The 19,765-nt window shown below is 37.9% G+C and overlaps 1 protein-coding gene across 1 annotated transcript in view; it reads right to left on the bottom strand.

Moving 5' to 3' along the window:
- LOC132557708 (uncharacterized) overlaps nucleotides 1-19,765 on the bottom strand; it is a 54,089-nt gene that overhangs the window by 19,148 nt on the left and 15,176 nt on the right. The window contains exons 4-9 of the mRNA XM_060222228.1: nucleotides 9,220-9,624; nucleotides 8,721-8,887; nucleotides 8,102-8,300; nucleotides 7,703-7,744; nucleotides 1,464-1,580; nucleotides 1,118-1,145 (exon numbers count right to left, since the gene is read on the bottom strand). Of these exons, the coding sequence (XP_060078211.1) occupies nucleotides 1,118-1,145; nucleotides 1,464-1,580; nucleotides 7,703-7,744; nucleotides 8,102-8,300; nucleotides 8,721-8,887; nucleotides 9,220-9,624 (958 nt within the window). The remainder of the gene's footprint in view (nucleotides 1-1,117; nucleotides 1,146-1,463; nucleotides 1,581-7,702; nucleotides 7,745-8,101; nucleotides 8,301-8,720; nucleotides 8,888-9,219; nucleotides 9,625-19,765) is intronic.

Raw genomic sequence — 19,765 nt, 5'->3', positions numbered from 1 at the left:
AGATTCTGTTTCCTGCAAGATCAGTAGGAACATTGTTCAATCATTCAGAACCCTAAACGTTTTTTTTAAACAGAGAATTGTTTCTACAAAATGAGTGATGACAGTCTATGTGACTTCGTATCTTTCTGTTTCTAACTACTGGTACATGCGTTCAGTAAGTGATCAATTTTACTTCAGGAGTCACTTCGGGGAAATGAATTCAGTGATTTTTAGGACACAAATATTTGAGTCCTGACTCATGGTTTTCCTTTGTATATAATATATCTCTGTGTAACTGGACTCATCAAAATTTTGGAAACTTTGGGAAATCCATTTTAGTTATTGCGCAACTTTGGGGAAACCAATATTATTAGTTCATGTGGCACCTTGGGGAAATCCATTTCAGTTATTGAGGCAATTTAGGGAAACTAATATTAGTTCACCAGGCATTTCTGTGAAATCAATATTATTTGTTCATAAGACATTTGAGGGAAAGTTCAGTTCATGAGGCACTTCAGGGAATAACTAAAATCGCCACAAGTCAGTCATATTCTATTACCATACATATATTGAAGTTTGCCCAAGGGCCTATACTTAACTTCTTCCTGAAACTATGGTCATGGATGGGCTTAATACTTCTCACTGATTCTGGTTTGTATAGTGCTGGTACTTACCTATGTATGATTGACACTGTCCTATATATCATTTACACTGATCTACATTCTACTGACAGTGACCTACGTATTATTTACACTAGCCTATATTATACGGACACTGACCTACATATTATTTACACTAGCCTACATTCTACTGACAGTGACCTACATATCATTTAGACTAACCTACATTCTACTGACAGTGACCTACATATTATTTACACTAGCCTACATTCTACTGACAGAGACCTACATATCATTAAGACTGACCTACATTCTACTGACAATGACCTACATATCATTAAAACTGACCTACATTCTACTGACAGTGATCATTTAGACTGACCTACATTCTACTGATGCTGACCTATATGTCATTCACTGACATATCTACTACTGACAACTTTTGTACTTCATGTGTTAAAAAGTGACAGAATCTCGAACCAGTGGCATTTATTCTGTCATGAACAGCTGGTACTTACTCTGGTGATCCATCTTCTTTGGTGTTGTCTGTAAAATCAATTAAAAATATTCATGTTTCATGTTTTGAATGTAAAGACCATTCTAGCAGCTATTCCTGGTAAATTTAGATTGTCTTCCTTTTTCAAGAATTACCTTTATATTAGTGAATTCCATACATGTATGAAATACCACATTTTGAGATAATTTAAAACTTTAGTTTGTTTCTGTCAGAAAGTTAAGAATTATCACAGATATCATTAATATATGAATGCTTATTTTCAATTTTATAGAAATCACTCACATCCCTAAGATTAAAAAAAAAAAAAAAAAATTATGAAAAAAGGATTTGAAAACTCTAATATTTACATGTCTCTCCGCCACCCCTTCGTCTGATCACCACAAAATAAACAATGAGAACGATGAGAAGAATCGCAGCAAATACTCCAATGACGACTCCAGCGATCGTTCCAGCATTACTCACACCTAGAAATCAAGCCACAATAGTTTATACTAAACCATAAATAAATAAAATAACATGCTGTATTTAATCTTATAGGCATGACCAGTCAGGACATGCAAATGGACTAAAATTCATGGGTAGGCTTATTAACGGACAATGAAATAGCATATTTAGGTGTAAGCGGTTAGGACATGCAAATGGACTAAAATTCAGGGGTGGACTTATCAACGGACAATGATATAGCATTTATAGGTGTAAGCAATCAGGACATACAACTGGACTAAAATTCAGGTGTGGGCTTATTAACCAACAATGATATAGAATCTGTTAGCAATAAATATGGGTAGGCTTTTTAACAGACATAATCTTAAAGCGATATAAACAAAACATTAATATATCAAATTAGCATTTACCAATACTGATTAAGCTCAAGATGTAAGAATTCTTTCATAATATTATTTTCAAAGTAAAGAGACAGCTACTTTTATAAATAGCGAACAGACAGTTCAGGTAATATACAACCAAGTGAATTATTGGTGTTAATATTTTGGACCCCGCATTAAGTGTAACAAACAATATAGTCTTGATGTGTAGGTCAACCTGCCTTGTGCTAGCACACGAACTTTGGTGAAGACAAGATGTTCGAGTCTCTAGCCCATGTAAGGAGATCAATGATCTACTTTAAATGGGCCGAGGTTTCAATATGTATATGAACAGATAAAGCGATCGTTAATATATTAGAAGTGCTACAGACAGTTGACAACATCTACAATTTGATTAAAGCCACACTAATATTGCATATCTTATACACAAATAAAAAATAGGTTAAAACTGTTAACCGGGGAAAAGAAGGTACTGTGTTAACCGGGGAACAGAAGGTATTGTGTTAACCGGGGAACAGAAGGTACTGTGTTAACCGGGGAACAGAAGGTATTGTGTTAACCGGGGAACAGAAGGTACTGTGTTAACTGGGGAACAGAAGGTATTGTTGGAATCAGTTTAGTAAAACAGACAGACGGACAAAAAGACAACCTGATTCAGTATACACCCCCAACAAACTAGGTTCTGAGGATATAATGAAACAATTTTAGAATTTAAGATAAAGTCAATATATAAAACAATGGCTATAAAGAGGTGACAAGTTCCAGACACAACTGTTCAATTTTTTATCTTTTTAATTCTAAGTTTCATTATTCCTCAATTCATGATTTCAAACTAAACAAAATATATAAAATACAATGTTTTCTGTAGTCACAAACAAAAACCACATCTCACATCCTCAAATTGTCTCTACAAGTGACTGTTCTATGGTCACAATGGTGATGAATCTTCTTACTTTTTACGAGATAATGCCACTTAAATTTAAGTATACACGTTTTTTAATTACTTAGTGAACATCATAAGGAAGACCTGTCGCAAAACATCCAGAGAAATCAGCCTGGGGTAAATTTTAAAGATGTGTTGTAAAGGATGGACAATCTCTGTAGGGCATGAAAGGATGGACAATCTCTGTGAAAGGATGGACAATCTCTGGCATGAAAGGATGGACAATCTCTGTGGGCATGAAAGGATGGACAATCTCTGTGGGCATGAAAGGATGGACAATCTCTGTGGGCATGAAAGGATGGACAATCTCTGTGGGCATGAAAGGATGGACAATCTCTGTGGGCATGAAAGGATAGGCAATCTCTGAGGGCATGAAAGGATGGACAATCTCTGTGGGTATGAAAGGATGGACAATCTCTGTGGGCATGAAAGGATGGACAATCTCTGAGGGCATGAAAGGATGGACAATCTCTGTGGGCATGAAAGGATGGACAATCTCTGAGGGCATGAAAGGATGGACAATCTCTGTGGGCATGAAAGGATGGACAATCTCTGTGGGCATGAAAGGATGGACAATCTCTGAGGGCATGAAAGGATGGACAATCTCTGTGGGCATGAAAGGATGGACAATCTCTGTGGGCATGAAAGGATGGACAATCTCTGTGGGCATGAAAGGATGGACAATCTCTGAGGGCATGAAAGGATGGACAATCTCTGAGGGCATGAAAGGATGGACAATCTCTGTGGGCATGAAAGGATGGACAATCTCTGTGGGCATGAAAGGATGGACAATCTCTGAGGGCATGAAAGGATGGACAATCTCTGTGGGCATGAAAGGATGGACAATCTCTGAGGGCATGAAAGGATGGACAATCTCTGTGGGCATGAAAGGATGGACAATCTCTGAGGGCATGAAAGGATGGACAATCTCTGAGGGCATGAAAGGATGGACAATCTCTGTGGGCATGAAAGGATGGACAATCTCTGTCGCCACTTTGTTTTGGAGGTACACCCAGAGGTGATACAAATTCAATATATAAATCAGGATAAAAATCAAAATAAAACTACACACCAATCTAAACAAAACGCTGAGAATAAACATTAACCTGAGAAAATGAAGTAACAGTTTCCACTTAGATAAAATCAGATCCTGAAAGCTGTATAAATCGTCGTTATGATGAGGAACATTAAGATTTAAGTTTTATGGTTTACCTAGGGAAGAATTTGTAAAGTGGTTCCGGTTATCTTACTATCCGGTACGAGGGTCAAGTGGTCAGTGATTTGATGGTTTTATGTGATGAATGACAGCACAGGAAGGAATACACACAAACAAACAACAAAATCTTGGTCTTTAATGTCTAGTCCTTTCACAACAAAAAATTCTACAAGGAAACTTATGTAATTATTATTGTCTTCAATGCACTTACCAGCTACAGACATATACTGTATCAAAGGGCCACTTACATAGTGCATGTGCTTAAGGAAACACTACAGTCAGACAGAATTCTTTAAGACAACTTTTTTGTGACATTTCTAATAAGTATATTTGTTTTAACATAATATCAATCAGAAAATCAGAATTGCATCAAAATATTGTAATAAACATAAGTTTCACCTTTTTATTTGAGATAACTCGTAAAATGTCTGTCAGACATGATTGGCCCCACAAACACATTATAATCATATTTTCATGAAAGTTTATCAACAACAGTCCAAATTTTACAAAGCACTGCAGCTTTTGTTATTTTTTGAGTGTGAAAAGCCCTATTATTGATAATTTAGAACTTCCGATTTTATTGGAATACTGTTGGTATACAAAATGTGTGTTAGTATAAATAGATGAAAGCACTATACATTAACTTGGGTGTTAGGAGAGTTCTGTACAACAAAGAATCCTACTGAACTGATGAAAGCACTAAACACAGAGTCAGAAGTGACACGTTCTTGTCAACAATAAAACAGATAATCTTACCCGCCCCGGTACCTGGGTGAAATGTAGATACAATGAAACAGCTTGTTTCTATTTCACTAAACATCTTTTTTTCAGTAAAATTTGTGATAATGAAGTATTAAGCATTGTCTTTTATACAGGGAATATATTGACTCACTGTGACTACATTTATCTTGACAAAAAAGGATTAAAATAACAAAACACTTAGCTATCCAATAGCACTTGGGTGATATGATGCCCGAGATAAATTGCTCAAAGGAAGTTCTTAAGTGTCGATGTGAATGTAAAGACACAAATAGCATAAAGGTTCCCTGGTATTTTTCAATACCACAGGTCATTCAGGTGTGACTTTATTAAATTTTCTCATTCCAGTGTCAAATTTAGAGACTTCATCTGGCTACAGTTTGCCAAAACCTACAGGTAATAGAATATTTAAGTAACAACTTCATTATATTCAATGCGAAACAACTAAATTCTCTGATTTTTAATTTCATAAAATCTTCATTTTCACAAAACAATAGTTATGTTGTACTTTTCTACAAGGTCTACTCCATTAAACAAGAGATCCATAGGGCCTGTATCACTCAAACCACTTTGCTTGGTTGAAATTTCTTCATCAAAACTAAAGGAAAAGGAACTGTAGATATCCAAATACACAATACATAACATATATATTTTCCCATTGTGCCCCAACCATCTGTAAAATAAAAATACCTCTAACCAAAGCGAGACTGAATTCTCCCATTCCTACAGTAGATGAGAATTTTACAGAATTTGTTCTATTTCCCCTAGAACAGGTCCTGCCTTTCCTGTTACTAGGTGATGAGACACATCCTTTATATAAAATTGATTTCTGTTTACTTTACAATGATTTCCACCAAATTTGGACAAAATCCAGTCAATCCTCTAGATCTGAAGTAGGATTTTAAAGAATTTTCTCTATTTCCATCTATTTCCCTTATTGGGACCTGTTCCTCTTGCCCCAGGAGGCAGATACCCACGGTTTATACAAAACTTGTTCCCCTTCCTCCAAGGATACTTTTGACCAAATTTGATCAAAATCTGCTCTGTCAATCAAAACTAGTAGCGACTTGTAGAAAATGTTGAGAGTCACACAGCGGACGAATAACAGACACTTGCAGTATGACATAAGCTCACTGGTCCTTCAGATTCAGTTTCCTGACTATTTCTAAGCAAATTATCAATTAATTGAGAGGGATAAATGATTAGCTGGAATTGTTCTTAATACATCATGGAGCCATCTGGAAGGATAAATGTTTTACTTGAATAGCCCTACACATAACCTAAAGTACTGGGGTGGGATAGATGTTTACTGGAATAGACCTACACATAACCTGGAGTCCTGAGGAGATAGATGTTTTACTGGAATAGCCCAAAACAAAACCTGGAGTCCTGGGGTGAGATAGATGTTTACTGGAATAGCCCTAAACAAAACATGGAGTCCTGGGGTGAGATAGATGTTTACTGGAATAGCCCTAAACATAACCTGGAGTCCTGGGGAGATAGATGTTTTACTGGAATAGCCCTAAACAAAACCTGCAGTCCTGGGGTGGGATAGGTGTTTTACTGGAATAGCCCTAAACAAAACCTGGAGTCCTAGGGTGGGATAGATGTTTTACTGGAATAGCCCTAAACAAAACATGGAGTCCTGGGGGGGATAGATGTTTTACTGGAATAGCCCTAAACAAAACATGGAGTCCTGGGGTGGGATAGGTGTTTTACTGGAATAGCCCTAAACAAAACCTGGAGTCCTGGGGTGGGATAGATGTTTTACTGGAATAGCCCTAAACAAAACCTGGAGTCCTAGGGTGGGATAGATGTTTTACTGGAATAGCCCTAAACAAAACATGGAGTCCTGGGGGGATAGATGTTTTACTGGAATAGCCCTAAACAAAACATGGAGTCCTGGGGTGGGATAGGTGTTTTACTGGAATAGCCCTAAACAAAACCTGGAGTCCTAGGGTGGGATAGATGTTTTACTGGAATAGCCCTAAACAAAACATGGAGTCCTGGGGGGGATAGATGTTTTACTGGAATAGCCCTAAACAAAACATGGAGTCCTGGGGTGGGATAGATGTTTTACTGGAATACCCCTAAACAAAACCTGGAGTCCTAGGGAGGGATAGATGTTTTACTTGTATAGCCCTAAACATAACCTGGAGTCCTGGCGTGGGATAGGTGTTTTATTGGAATAGTCCTAAACATAACCTGGAGTGCTTGGAAAAAGTTGGAAAAAAAATATTCCTATCAAAGCTAAAATGAGCAAGAACGAAAACAAGCCATGTAGCAATTGAAACTATAATCCAATTTTTACATGGGTATATTGAAACATCTCTGTCAGATGAAATCTATAACTGAAGCAAGCTTTACCTAGACGCAAGGTCATGAAGAATTTCTCCTAAACAATTACACGAATTGTCAAAGTGATGACAAGATACATGAATAATGTAATTAGTTTTGGATGATTTTCATGAATACAATAAACAAGTGAGTCAATTCACTATATACTGATAATCTAATTTACTTCTGATGTCAATAGTTTTTCAGTATATTAACTACGCGTGACGTTTGGTTATAATTTGTCTACATTTATCTCAAACAGATTTCTTGTAACTCATAGCGACTGATGTGTTTTACAGGTTGATGGTCCTAACGACCTTTTATGTTTTAATGGGCCGGTAAGAATGCCATTATAATATTATTGTAACTCATAGTAATTCTAATGTTACCTTGTAATTCCACTCCTCCACCACAAATTTATATTTAAAATTTGAACTGTTACACAAGAAAATAGAAACATTATCCGATTATAAGTTAGTAGTAAGATATTTAAAATTGTATACATACTGCCTCCATCATCCTGACCACCGGTACTGCCACCCGTTACGTCTGAAAAATAAAATTGTTTTCAACAATAACAGAAGAAAATTCATTTGACCTCAGACAACAAGTTTTGTGACCAACAAATACAAATAGAAGCTATTTGTTTTAAAACTTCTTTTGAATTTAAAAAAATAACTGAAGTTTTTTAACGATGATACACTGAAAATGACACAATGTTTAACAAACTGACGATAAATACTGCACAAAAAACATGTCAATTCCTTTTACATAAACTGTCACTTTAGATCATATCTAAAATTGGTACATAATGGAACATGGTTTTTGTTATTTCACTTTGGACAAGTAAAGATTTTATTACAGAATAATTAGGAACATAAATGAATCATTATTTTTTATTCTTACAGTTTCTGATGGAATAATAAGACTTCAGCTGTGGTGGATTAGAGCCACACACAGTTCCAGTGTACGGTTCACACATAAACGTGGTATTGGAATCGGCAGAAGTGACGTTGTAGGTAAGTGTACTGGTACGCCTGTAATTACAGTTCTCCTTGACCAAACCATCATCATTCTGATCTATATGTGATGCGATCGGGTAACCCTGGAAACCAGAAAACAACATAACACTTACACTCCAAAATTTTAAGTTTTATCTCCAATGTCAATAGCTAAACAATGTAAATCCATCCTTCGTCATTTCTTCATCCAATTATTTGATAAATCTAGAATGTATCTGACGCTGCTTTGCCTGGATTAGATTTACTAGTGTATAGAAAGCATAGAACTTAGATACAGCCAGATTACAGAATTAACAGAGCTCCTATTAGACAGAGTTAAAATTGGATTTTTTAGGACCAAACTATTTGACAAGTTATGATAATAGATATCCAGATTACTCACAGTCAAGTTAACTTTTGCGTAGTGACTGTATATTTACAAATATCAAGATAACTCACAGTCCAGTTTACTTTTGCATAGTGAAAAAGCATTTACATATCACTTTCTATTAAAAAATGGTTACCGTATATGTGCTGTCACTGGCTCGCTTGTAACACCAGGTGTGTCTCTGTTTATCTGTGCCAACCGTTCCAGTACAGGAGAATGTCAACACCGTTCCAACAGAATAGTAAACACTGTTCACATTGGGTAATGGTGTCACAGACAGAGAGTTGGTATAGGTAGGACTTTCTGTAATACAATGAACCATCCGACAATGCAACTTTACAACATATTCTTACAATTTTTTGTGTCCAAAATCCTGATACTGGTTTAAATTTTATCATCAATTTCTTACCGAGCAACGACCAATACAATTGAAAGAATATAATGAATAAGTCTTTATCAGACTTAACATTACACTAAAATTATTTCCATCATTTAAACAGGTTGGTTTTTTAGCTCAAAACTATATTATCGAGCTTTAATTCCAGGCTCCAAATATAACTTTGAAGTGACTTTGTTGTTCCTCAATTTTGTTTTTACTTAGAAAATTTTGTTACAGAAGATGACCAAGTACATACCTTTAGCAGTGACATATTTATCATCAGAAGCTGTCCCACCACTACCACCTATCAGAGTGACTCCCATCTGACACTGATAGGCTCCACCATCGGTACATGTCGTCCTGTTGGCTGCAATAGTTAATACGAGCTGAGCACCAGCTAGAGTGTCCACATTTCCCGTCACTGTCACCCCTTGTCTGCCCTGATGACCTGTTGTACCCCACAAGTATACTGATGATCCTGAGGGTTTATCATAGGAAACAGACACTAGTACTGTATAATCTGTAGTGCTGGTATTTTTCTTAATGCTTATACTATTGACATCTGTTATACTAACTGTGCTTGGTTGACAAGTAATTTTCAGTTCTGATGCTGGTGTTAGCAAAGTACTTGTCCCTGTTATGGTAATGGACTGTCCAGAAACTGAAAAAAAAAGAAAATTTATAAAAAACATACACAAAAAAAAAGACAAGTGTAAATACATGTTTTTCAGTTGATGGCATTTTTTCACCATTAACTTTATCTCAAACAAAATACAATGAAAATATATTTTTTTATATTTTTACTTCATGTTATACAGAGTGTAGTGATAGGAAATTGTAGAAGATCTTTAATCAATTATAATCATATAGGCTTTCCGCTGTAGCTTATCAGATAAATTCAATATTCAAAAACAATTCATGTATTCTTCATAAACAGTTTCTGTTTTGTAAATTTAACCTAAAATACCTCACTTACTTAGAATTCGCATTAGAATGAATATTGTTGGCAACTGACATCTCTATTATGAGATAATAAAAATTTGACTGTTACTTAAACACAAGACAATATTATGGTATCGATGATTGACTATGACATTTTACAATCAGTCATTGAATCATATGTAGTTATATGTGTAGATAATTACAAGATCATTGTCACATTAATAACAAAGTATGATATTACAACAAAAACAATAAATAAAAAAAAGATATGTTTTCAAGAATGACATCAAATGCAACATGATCTGCACTGTATCATTATTTGCAGATACATTTTTTTATCTTAAATACCGTTTCTACCTGGAGCTGACCTTATCAATTTATTCAAATTAGCTGGTCACATTCTTGCATAATGAAATTTTCCTAGAATCTCATATGAAATGGAATTTAAAACTTGTTTAGTTTATGATATGATCATATATGTTTCCTGTGGCTCCTACACCATAACATATGTTTAATATACATGTGACAGGTGGAAATCGGATGTGGACAAGCCACCTGGTTTGTCGGAATATCTAACGTCTCGTGCGAGATCCGGAAAATCCTTCGGTTAAAAAGAGTAACACAAATAATTGATTGATATAGATAAGTTTCAATATAGACGTATAACAGCGAGATGAACGGACAATATTTCAGCTTGACTTTTCCATACCATAAGCGTTGTCTGTGTATCACTGTTTATACAAATAGTTACCTCCCTTTATTGAACTGGAATGAAACCTGTATCCCGATTGACATCATAAATTTATTTAATTTTAGGTTAAAACGGGAAATCGATTCGAAATAGTGAAAGTCAGCATCACATGTTACGTTACAGATAATACGTTCTCTGAAAACAACATGAATTGGAACGTTATCAATTTGAAAATCATGCAAAACGTGAATTCAGTCACCATATTTATGAAATCTTGGCGACACAACCTCGGCACGACATCACCTGTTAGAATGTTTCAGCTAAGTTTGCACACTATTAAACTTACCAAGACCTGCTACAGAGCATAATATCCCTAATAAATATACTGCTGCCATGATCGCACTTGTATTCGCGAACACTGCATTCGAAATCCACACGCTTCCGTGTTCGGTTTTGAAAACTAACTGTAATGGCGGTTCACTGGCACAGGTAAAATGCCCAAGGCGTCTATATCCTTCCGCATTCCGCCCAGGTGAGAATCTTGGACTTCTTTTTCTATAGGAATGTCTACTGTTCAATTTTAAAATAAAAATTCGAAACTTTTTTATTCAGACATCAAATGTGATTTTAACTGTATATTTATGTAGCTTTTTTATATTGCATTATAATAAAAATGTCTATGAAATTTGTGTAGCTTGAATGCGCGGAGTAATTTCGAGCACCTGTGCAATAAATTCTTCTGATTAGGTTGAATACCAACACAAACATACCAGTGATGACACATGTATACACATATAGATTTAGGTGTGTTTATAGTAGGCCATAAATAGGTTTATTATATGTGTGTGTGTGTGTGTGTGTGTGTGTATGAACAAAACAAAATGACAGTCGGCATGCTATTTTAAACTCCGGCGGGACTCAAAGCCTACCCGATGTAAATAAAACTGTATCGGTGCACTGTAGTTAGTGTCATAACGTGTCATAGCGATAAGATTTTGATTTGGGAAATTTCAATCTGATATCTCTTTTATAGATACCATATCTGTTTATTTATTTACCTTTTTTTAAATTCATTTGTTTTTTTATTTTTCGACGATTTTTCAAAACATAAATATTTCACACACACGCGCCCTCACACTGTTTATTTATATTTATTTTGTTGCAACCAGCACGTTACTCGATCTTGACCTAGATCACAATGTTCCAAAGTCAATCCACCTTTTTTCTAGCGTTTTAAAAGCAAAATTAAACACAACTTTAAAAAGCGATGACAACAAGCCCAGTAAAAAGCGATGGCAACAAGTCCAGTAAAAAGCGATGACAAGTCCAGTAAAAAGCGATAATAACAAGTCCAGTTAAAAGCGATGATAACAAGCCCAGTAAAAAGCGATGACAACAAGTCCAGTAAAAAGCGATGACAACAAGTCCAGTAAATATTGCTAAAACAGTGCGTTTGAAAGTTCCATTGTTAGATGACGGCAACTTTTGGAAAAGACGCCGCGTGTGGCATTACCGTCGTTTATGAACGAACGAACATCCGTAGACGTTCCTTAACAAGTAATTTGGGATATTACTTTTCAGGAACATCACTATTCTTTCGTTACAGACAATTTTAAAAGCTACGGGTTGGTTTAATTATCGCCGAGTCCATTGTTTTTATTCAATTCAAATGTGAAACCTCCGAAGTTGTCACTTTGTTTTATTTATTTCATTTTGTTTTCATAAATTAATTCCGTTTATAAAACATAATTCCCTCAGATCTAAAGTTGTCTAAAATCAACATGTAAATTATTGGTAACACCTATTCCACTATATCTGCTAACGTTTATAAAATATGGAATTATAATGACTATTACTCAAAAGTGAATTATGACTTTTTTCCTAATATATTTAATATATCTTTCGTCTAATTCATATTTCATTGATAGAATTTTGATATTCAAACATTGATATCATTACATTTATATAAATCTTTCATGCTATTATTTTATAAAGTACTTGTAGAAATAGCTTTATTCAGCCTGGAAAACGTTTTTATAAGCTGACTTTATTTTTATTTTTTATCAAATTAAAGTAAGGAGAATTAGTCAATTAAATATTAGTGTAGAGTATACCGGTAAACAGCAGCGACAACACTCTTTTCACATCGATTGTACGTTCCCGACTGTGACGGGGTAAGAACTTCCACCGTGTTGCGTGATTCCAACTGCGGAACCGTATGGTACACATTCACAGCCAGACAATGTACAATATTTACAGAATACATGACACAGATCCGAACTATCAACAGATTGACCTTTCAGGTTTAGGTCGTCATGCATGGTTGAATTGAGCATGTTAACTGTCATGACAAGTAAGCATGATCACCAAGATCAGAGATAAACATATGAACGTCCTTGGCTAGTCGTTGTCGCTGTCGTCGCTGCGTAACAATAATGTGTCCACAACTCAGGACAAATAAACAATAACACGGCGTTTCATATTATATACCATTCTACACTCAACAGGGACAGATGCTTTTTGTCGATGTTTTAACTAGTAAAGTTTAAATACCAAAGATGGTTCCTTACCCTCATTGCTTGGAATTTAGAGTGAAGTATTTGCAAATAATGGAAGGAAAGAAGCTTTATTATATGTCAAGATGTAAATATACTGAGACATATCAATACTGAGACATGTGAATATACCGAGACATGTCAATATACCGAGTCATATCAATACTGAGACATGTCAATATACTGAGACATGTGAATATACCGAGACATGTCAATATACCGAGTCATATCAATACTGAGACATGTCAATATACAGAGACATGTCAATATACCGAGACATGTCAATATACCGAGATATGTCAATACTAAGACATATCAATACTGTAACATGTCAATATACCGAGACATGTCAATATACCGAGACATACTAATGTACGAAGACATGTCAATATACTGAGACATGTCAATACCGAGACATGTCAATATACTGAGACATGTCAATATACTGAGACATGTCAATATACTGAGACATGTCAATATACTGAGACATGTCAATATACCGAGACATGTCAATATACCGAGATATGTCAATATACCGAGACATGTCAATATACTGAGACATGTCAATATACTGAGACATGTCAATATACTGAGACATGTCAATATACCGAGATATGTCAATATACCGAGACATGTTAATACTAAGACATATCAATATACCGAGATCAATATACTGAGACATGTCAATATACCGAGACATGTCAATATACCGAGATATGTCAATATACCGAGACATGTTAATACTAAGACATATCAATATACTGAGACATGTTGATATACCGAGACATGTCAACACTGAGACATGTTGATATACCGAGACATGTCAACACTGAGACATGTCAATATACCGAGACATGTCAATATACCGAGATATGTCAATATACTGAGACATGTCAATATACCGAGATATGTCAATATACTGAGACATGTCAATATACTGAGACATGTCAATATACCGAGACATGTCAATATACTGAGACATATCAATACTGAGACATGTCAATATACCGAGACATGTCAATACCGAGACATGTAAATACTGAGACATGTTAATATACCGAGACATGTCAACACTGAGACATGTCAATATACCGAGACATGTCAATATACCGAGATATGTCAATATACCGAGACATGTCAATATACCGAGACATGTCAATACTGAGACATGTCAATATACTGAGATATGTCAATATCTACGATATCTCGACATACGAAAACATATCAATATAACACATGTCAATAAACAACGACATGACAGTGGACCATGAAATGTTGGTATACATTTGTACTACCTCATATCAATGACGACAATGTGTCAATATATAAAAGTCCAATCAGCGTTAACAGCACTAGAAGAAAATATGTTTATGGCTCGCGTGATGTATAATTCATGAAAGTCGAGAAGCTTGGTCCTGGTGAAAGGTCAAATTCGCCTGGTCAAGTTGAAAGTTCAAGGTCAAGAGACAATTTCATTAGTAAACATTCCAATTATTTACTTAATGAAGTGGTTCGATTAATCCCTTTCTGACAACATTAAGGAGACACTGTCCCAAATCATGGTTGAAGAAAGTATATGGAAATAGTCAGCTAGGGAAGGGCAAGGCGTGGAATGATCAACATGGAGTCCTTTCAAAAGTGTGTAGCTGTTGCTGATCTACTAGATTCATGTCCCACGCCTCCGAGGATTTCATTCAGAACTCAATTGAGGAGATGGCCGGGAGTTCCGTCAGGATTTACTTCAATTGGACTGTATGACAATTCATCACAATTCTATTTACTAATTTTACCGGTAGTTGAGGAATTCAAGATGGCGAAGTGTTGGCTCTTGTAAGAGAGTTATCAGATACTGCTGTCAGCTGGGCAGGCCTTCAGGCCAACATCAGCAGACCAAGTCTAAGACATGATGCAGCTACGCGAGGTGGCTGCGAAAACATAATTTGGTTGGTCCGAGCGGGTTTCAGGGGAAAACTAACTGACCAATCACACAGACTGATACGCCCCTTTTGAAAATTACAAACGAGCAACACCCAAGTTCAAAGCCAGTACAATATACCTTTATGTTACCTCGAGATTCATTTGATGTACATCAAAGAATCAAACTAGTCGTTTCGTCTTAGTGTCTCACACACGGAACCTTCGATTTTGCCATGAAATGTTCCAGGGGTGCAGTGGGCGATAGTGAGCGTAACCCTGGAGTATAAAGGATCGGGTCTGGTATGATGTACTTTTACCAGTGGAAGAGGGCGACAACTACAGGGAGATGAGAGGTAGTCGTACATGAAGTAAGACAGATAGAAGTGGTGAAAGGATCAATACAGGATTTCATTTCCACTGACAACAGTTTACTACACTACTTCTAGTGTGAATCTCCACCGTGGAGATTTACAGAGTATTATGTTTATGGCTTAATAACAACAGTAACAACTGACAGTCTGTTTGGCAACATGGCGCATCTCTTCAAGAGTACCCTTGACCATGGCATGAATCATGAACAGTTAGACGCTTACGCTTGTAAACAATACCTATAGTCTGTACTATAAAAGTACTAACATTACATCCCCCTTTGTTGGGTATTTGAAAACTCAAGTGAATTCTAAACTATAATAATGAAGGCTTAGTGTTTACTTATACACGCATAATGCCTTATCAAAATAAACGATAATGTAACTTTTCACTGGAGAACAGAATCTTCCAAATCATTTTACCACAGTCGTGGACCTAGCAAATTGTAGCGCAGTCTTGAACCTAACTCATTTACTATTAAACACTGTCTGGAACCTGACACATTTTGAACACGGTTTATAAATCCAGCCTATCGGGTGGTTTGGATATTCGTCCAGATCGCGTACGTGTGACTGCTGGATAATCGGAAGTGTCGTCTCGAGGCAAATCATGGCTTCCATAGTCGGTTGTCGGTGACTCTTCATCATGTGCACTTTCCATAGGTTCAATCGTTATGGGGCTATGCGTTTTTACCAAGAATCTGCGATTCCTCCGTATTTCTCACTGGCGTGTTTTTACGATGTAGGACCTGGGTGTTGGATGGTTCGACTTCACCTCTCCAGGTACATTTGTACCTTTAACCCAGACGTTGTCGCCAGGCTTAAGCTCCTGTTGAGCATGAGCTCTGTGACGTTTGTCATAGTTTAGTTTCTGAATTTGCTTCTCACTTGTATCACGTTTCCGGAACGTATCACTTCTCCATTGGGGTGTCACTAGTGTTGAACGTAACTTCCTTCCCATCAATAGTTCGGCAGGGCATTGTCCTGTTTCGAGCGGTGTGGTCCTATACGAGAGCAATGCAAGATACGGGTCTTTAGATTCGGCCAACAGTCTCTTGACAGTTTGCACTGCCCGTTCCGCCTCTCCGTTGCTCTGGGCGTATCGGGGGCTACTTGTCACGTGTTCAAATCCGTACTCCGCAAAGAACTGACGAAATACATCAGAGCAATACTGGGGGCCATTATCCGACCGACCTCCTTCCATGGGCGTTCCGGTGTAACTGATGAAACCATGGGTTCCGCTTTGTCCGTTCTGTGTTTAGCACATTGCAGACAGTCTTTAACGTGATCCCCAATATCCTTGCTCATTCCAGGCCACCATACTGATTCTAAAGCTCGGCGACGGCATTTTACGATCCCCTGGTGATCTTCGTGTATTTGGGACAGTATTCCCCTCCTTAATGCCATTGGAATCACTAGGCGAGAATTGCGCATGAGAAGGCCTTGTTGAACAGTTAGTTCACTTGCCATTGGCCAAAATAGATTTGCAGACTTTGACAGGGTTCTCCTATCTGGCCACCCATGAAGACAATAACTGATAATTTCGCTGCAAGTCGGATCCTTCTGTTGTTGATCCTGTATTTGACTCAATCTTCCAGACGTTGCTGGGAGTTGCGCAATCACTTGACTGACATGGGCGCGAACTTCCTCCTGAAGTTCCTGTACCTTTTTGTCCGCCTTTGTTGGCTTTGGAGCCCTCGAAAGTGTATCGGCGATACGGATAGACGATCCAGTTCCGGAGGTATATGTTATATTGTACGTATAGTTCATTAGCCTCATTCTGAATCGTTGGATTCTTGGCGGCAGCTCATTTAGGGCTTTGTAACCTAATAATGCGACCAGGGGTTTGTGATCAGTCTCAATTTCGAACGATAGTCCGGTGATATAGTCCGAGAACTTTTCACATGCCCATGTGGTAGCGAGTGCCTCTTTTTCTACTTGCGCATACCTTTGCTCGGTCTCGGTCATTGATCGTGACGCGAACGCGACTGCTCTCCACTCCGCATTTCTTTGTTTTTGGAGCAAGACGGCTCTCAATCCATAAGACGACGCGTCGGCAGAAAGTTTGGTATCGCCACTCGGATCGTGCAAGGCCAGTATCGGAGCAGAACTTAATTCGGACTTGACGTTGTTGAAAGCCTGCTCTTGTTGTATACCCCATATCCACTCATTCTTTGAGCTGAGCAAGTCTCTCATAGGTTTAGTCAGGTCAGCAATTTTCGATGAGAACTTCCCGAGTTGGTTGACCATCCCTAAAAACCTCCTTAACTCGCTGATGTTTCCAGGCGACCTCATGTCAACAACCGCTTGTATCCTGTCGGGATCGGGTCGAATTCCATTCTCGTCTATGACATGTCCCAAGAATGTAACAGTGGTCTGGGAGAACTCGCATTTTTCCTTGTTGAGGGTGAGACATACTTTTTCTAGACATTCTAGAACAGCCTTCAGTCGGGTATCATGCTCCTCCTGATTGGCACCGAATACAAGTGTATCATCCATTTGACAAATGACACCGTCGAGACCCTCTAGAATCATACTCATCCGCCGCTGGAAAATCTCCGGAGCTGACGAGATTCCAAACGGAAGTCGATGGTAGCGAAATCGTCCAAACGGGCGTGATGAAAGTGGTAGGTAACGACGACTCCTCTGTCAGCGGGATCTGCCAGAATCCTGAGTTGGCATCCAGTTTTGTGAAGATTTTTGCTCCCGGCAGCTGGCTTCAGGTTTCATCAACTGCGGGCATCTGATGAATCTCGCGTTTTACGGCTTCATTCAATTTGGTGTAGTCAGTACAAATACGTATTTTCCCTCTTGGTTTGGGGACAACGATCATGCCGGCGCACCAATCAGTGGGTTTCTCTACTTTAGATATAACTCCCAAATGTTCCATACGCTTCAACTCGTCCTTGACCTTCTTGAGGTACGGTACTGGGATTCTCCTCGGAGTAGATAGCGAATATGGAGTACAGTCGGGTTTGAGCGAAATCGAGTACTCGTTGTCCAACTTTCCTAATCCATTGAAGAGTTTAGGGTGCGCTTCTACAACATGTCCAACTACCTTCACCAATCCCATTGCTTCTATAGCTGGTCGGCCTAAGAGGGGCTGTATTAAGTCCTTTGCAACGTAGATCTCCTGTGTTGACGATGACGTTTTCCCTGTCAGTTTCCCATGAAATTTTCCACATACGCGGAGTTCATTTTGGTTTGGGCCTATCAGTATTTTGTCGACTTTCCTCAGGGGGTCAGTACCTATCTTATTATATAGTGATTCGGGGATCACAGTCACATCAGCACCAGTGTCTATTTTGAAAGTTATTTTCCTTTCCCCCAGTTTTAGATCAACGGACCATGGGCTAGTATGCGAATTTCCGGTGTCCACCGATCCGAGAAAGGCATAGTCATCATCAGAGTATCCAGATGCATATTCATCGTCAGGATATTCGGTTTCTCGTATCTCGCGGATTTGTGATCTTCCCGGGTTTCGGACCGTCGATCGACACTTGTTTTGCCAGTGACCTACTCTGTTACATCCATGACATTTTGAGTTTCGTGCTGAACAATCCTGTCTCGTGTGTCCAGGTTTCTCTCCGCATCGTTGACATGACTGTGATCGTGGTGTGGGCATTTGATTGGCGTTCGACATTCTACGAGGGCGTCTTCTGTCCGATCGTCTGTCTGATTTCTGTCCACCAACATTAACTCTATTTACGTTCGCTGGCTCTTGTAATGGTTCATTTCTGACAACTGCTTGTTGTTTGTGCACGGCCTCATTTTGCCTTGCTTGCGTTATGGCTTTCTCCTTCGTTAGATCCGGATCTAATTGTAATTTCTTAGACAATTTTATGTTCTTTAAACCAACTACAAGTCTGTCCCTGATCATTTCATCTCTCAGGTCGCCATACCCACAGTGTTCAGACAGGGCGTGTAAATCAGTTATAAATGTATCAACTACTTCCATTTCTCCCTGCTTTCGTTGATTAAATTTCGCTCGTTCGAATATAATGTTCCGTCGGACTATGAAATAGTTGTCAAATTTTCTCTTGACCACCTCGTATTTCTTGCCATCGTCGGCAGATAGATTGAAAGACGATAACACATCCTCGGCTTTCTGACCTAGACTGTATATGAGAGTGTTTATTTGTTGAACCTCGTCTTTATCTATCAAGGCTGAGGCTACACGCAATCTCTCAAAGCGTTTTATCCAGCGTGTCCATCCCTCAGGTTCCGTAAAGTTAAACGATTCCGGCGGTATGAACTGATAACTGGCCATGTCAGCGAGAAATCAAACACGTGTTTGGCGAGGAACGAGTAAGAGTTCACAAGTGACGA

Source organism: Ylistrum balloti, unplaced genomic scaffold (assembly GCF_031769215.1).
Source record: "Ylistrum balloti isolate Yb309-2 unplaced genomic scaffold, AGI_CSIRO_Ybal_v1 Utg370708, whole genome shotgun sequence".
In the NCBI taxonomy this organism is placed as follows: Eukaryota; Metazoa; Mollusca; class Bivalvia; order Pectinida; family Pectinidae; genus Ylistrum; species Ylistrum balloti.
This window is presented reverse-complemented; position numbering and strand designations above follow the sequence as displayed.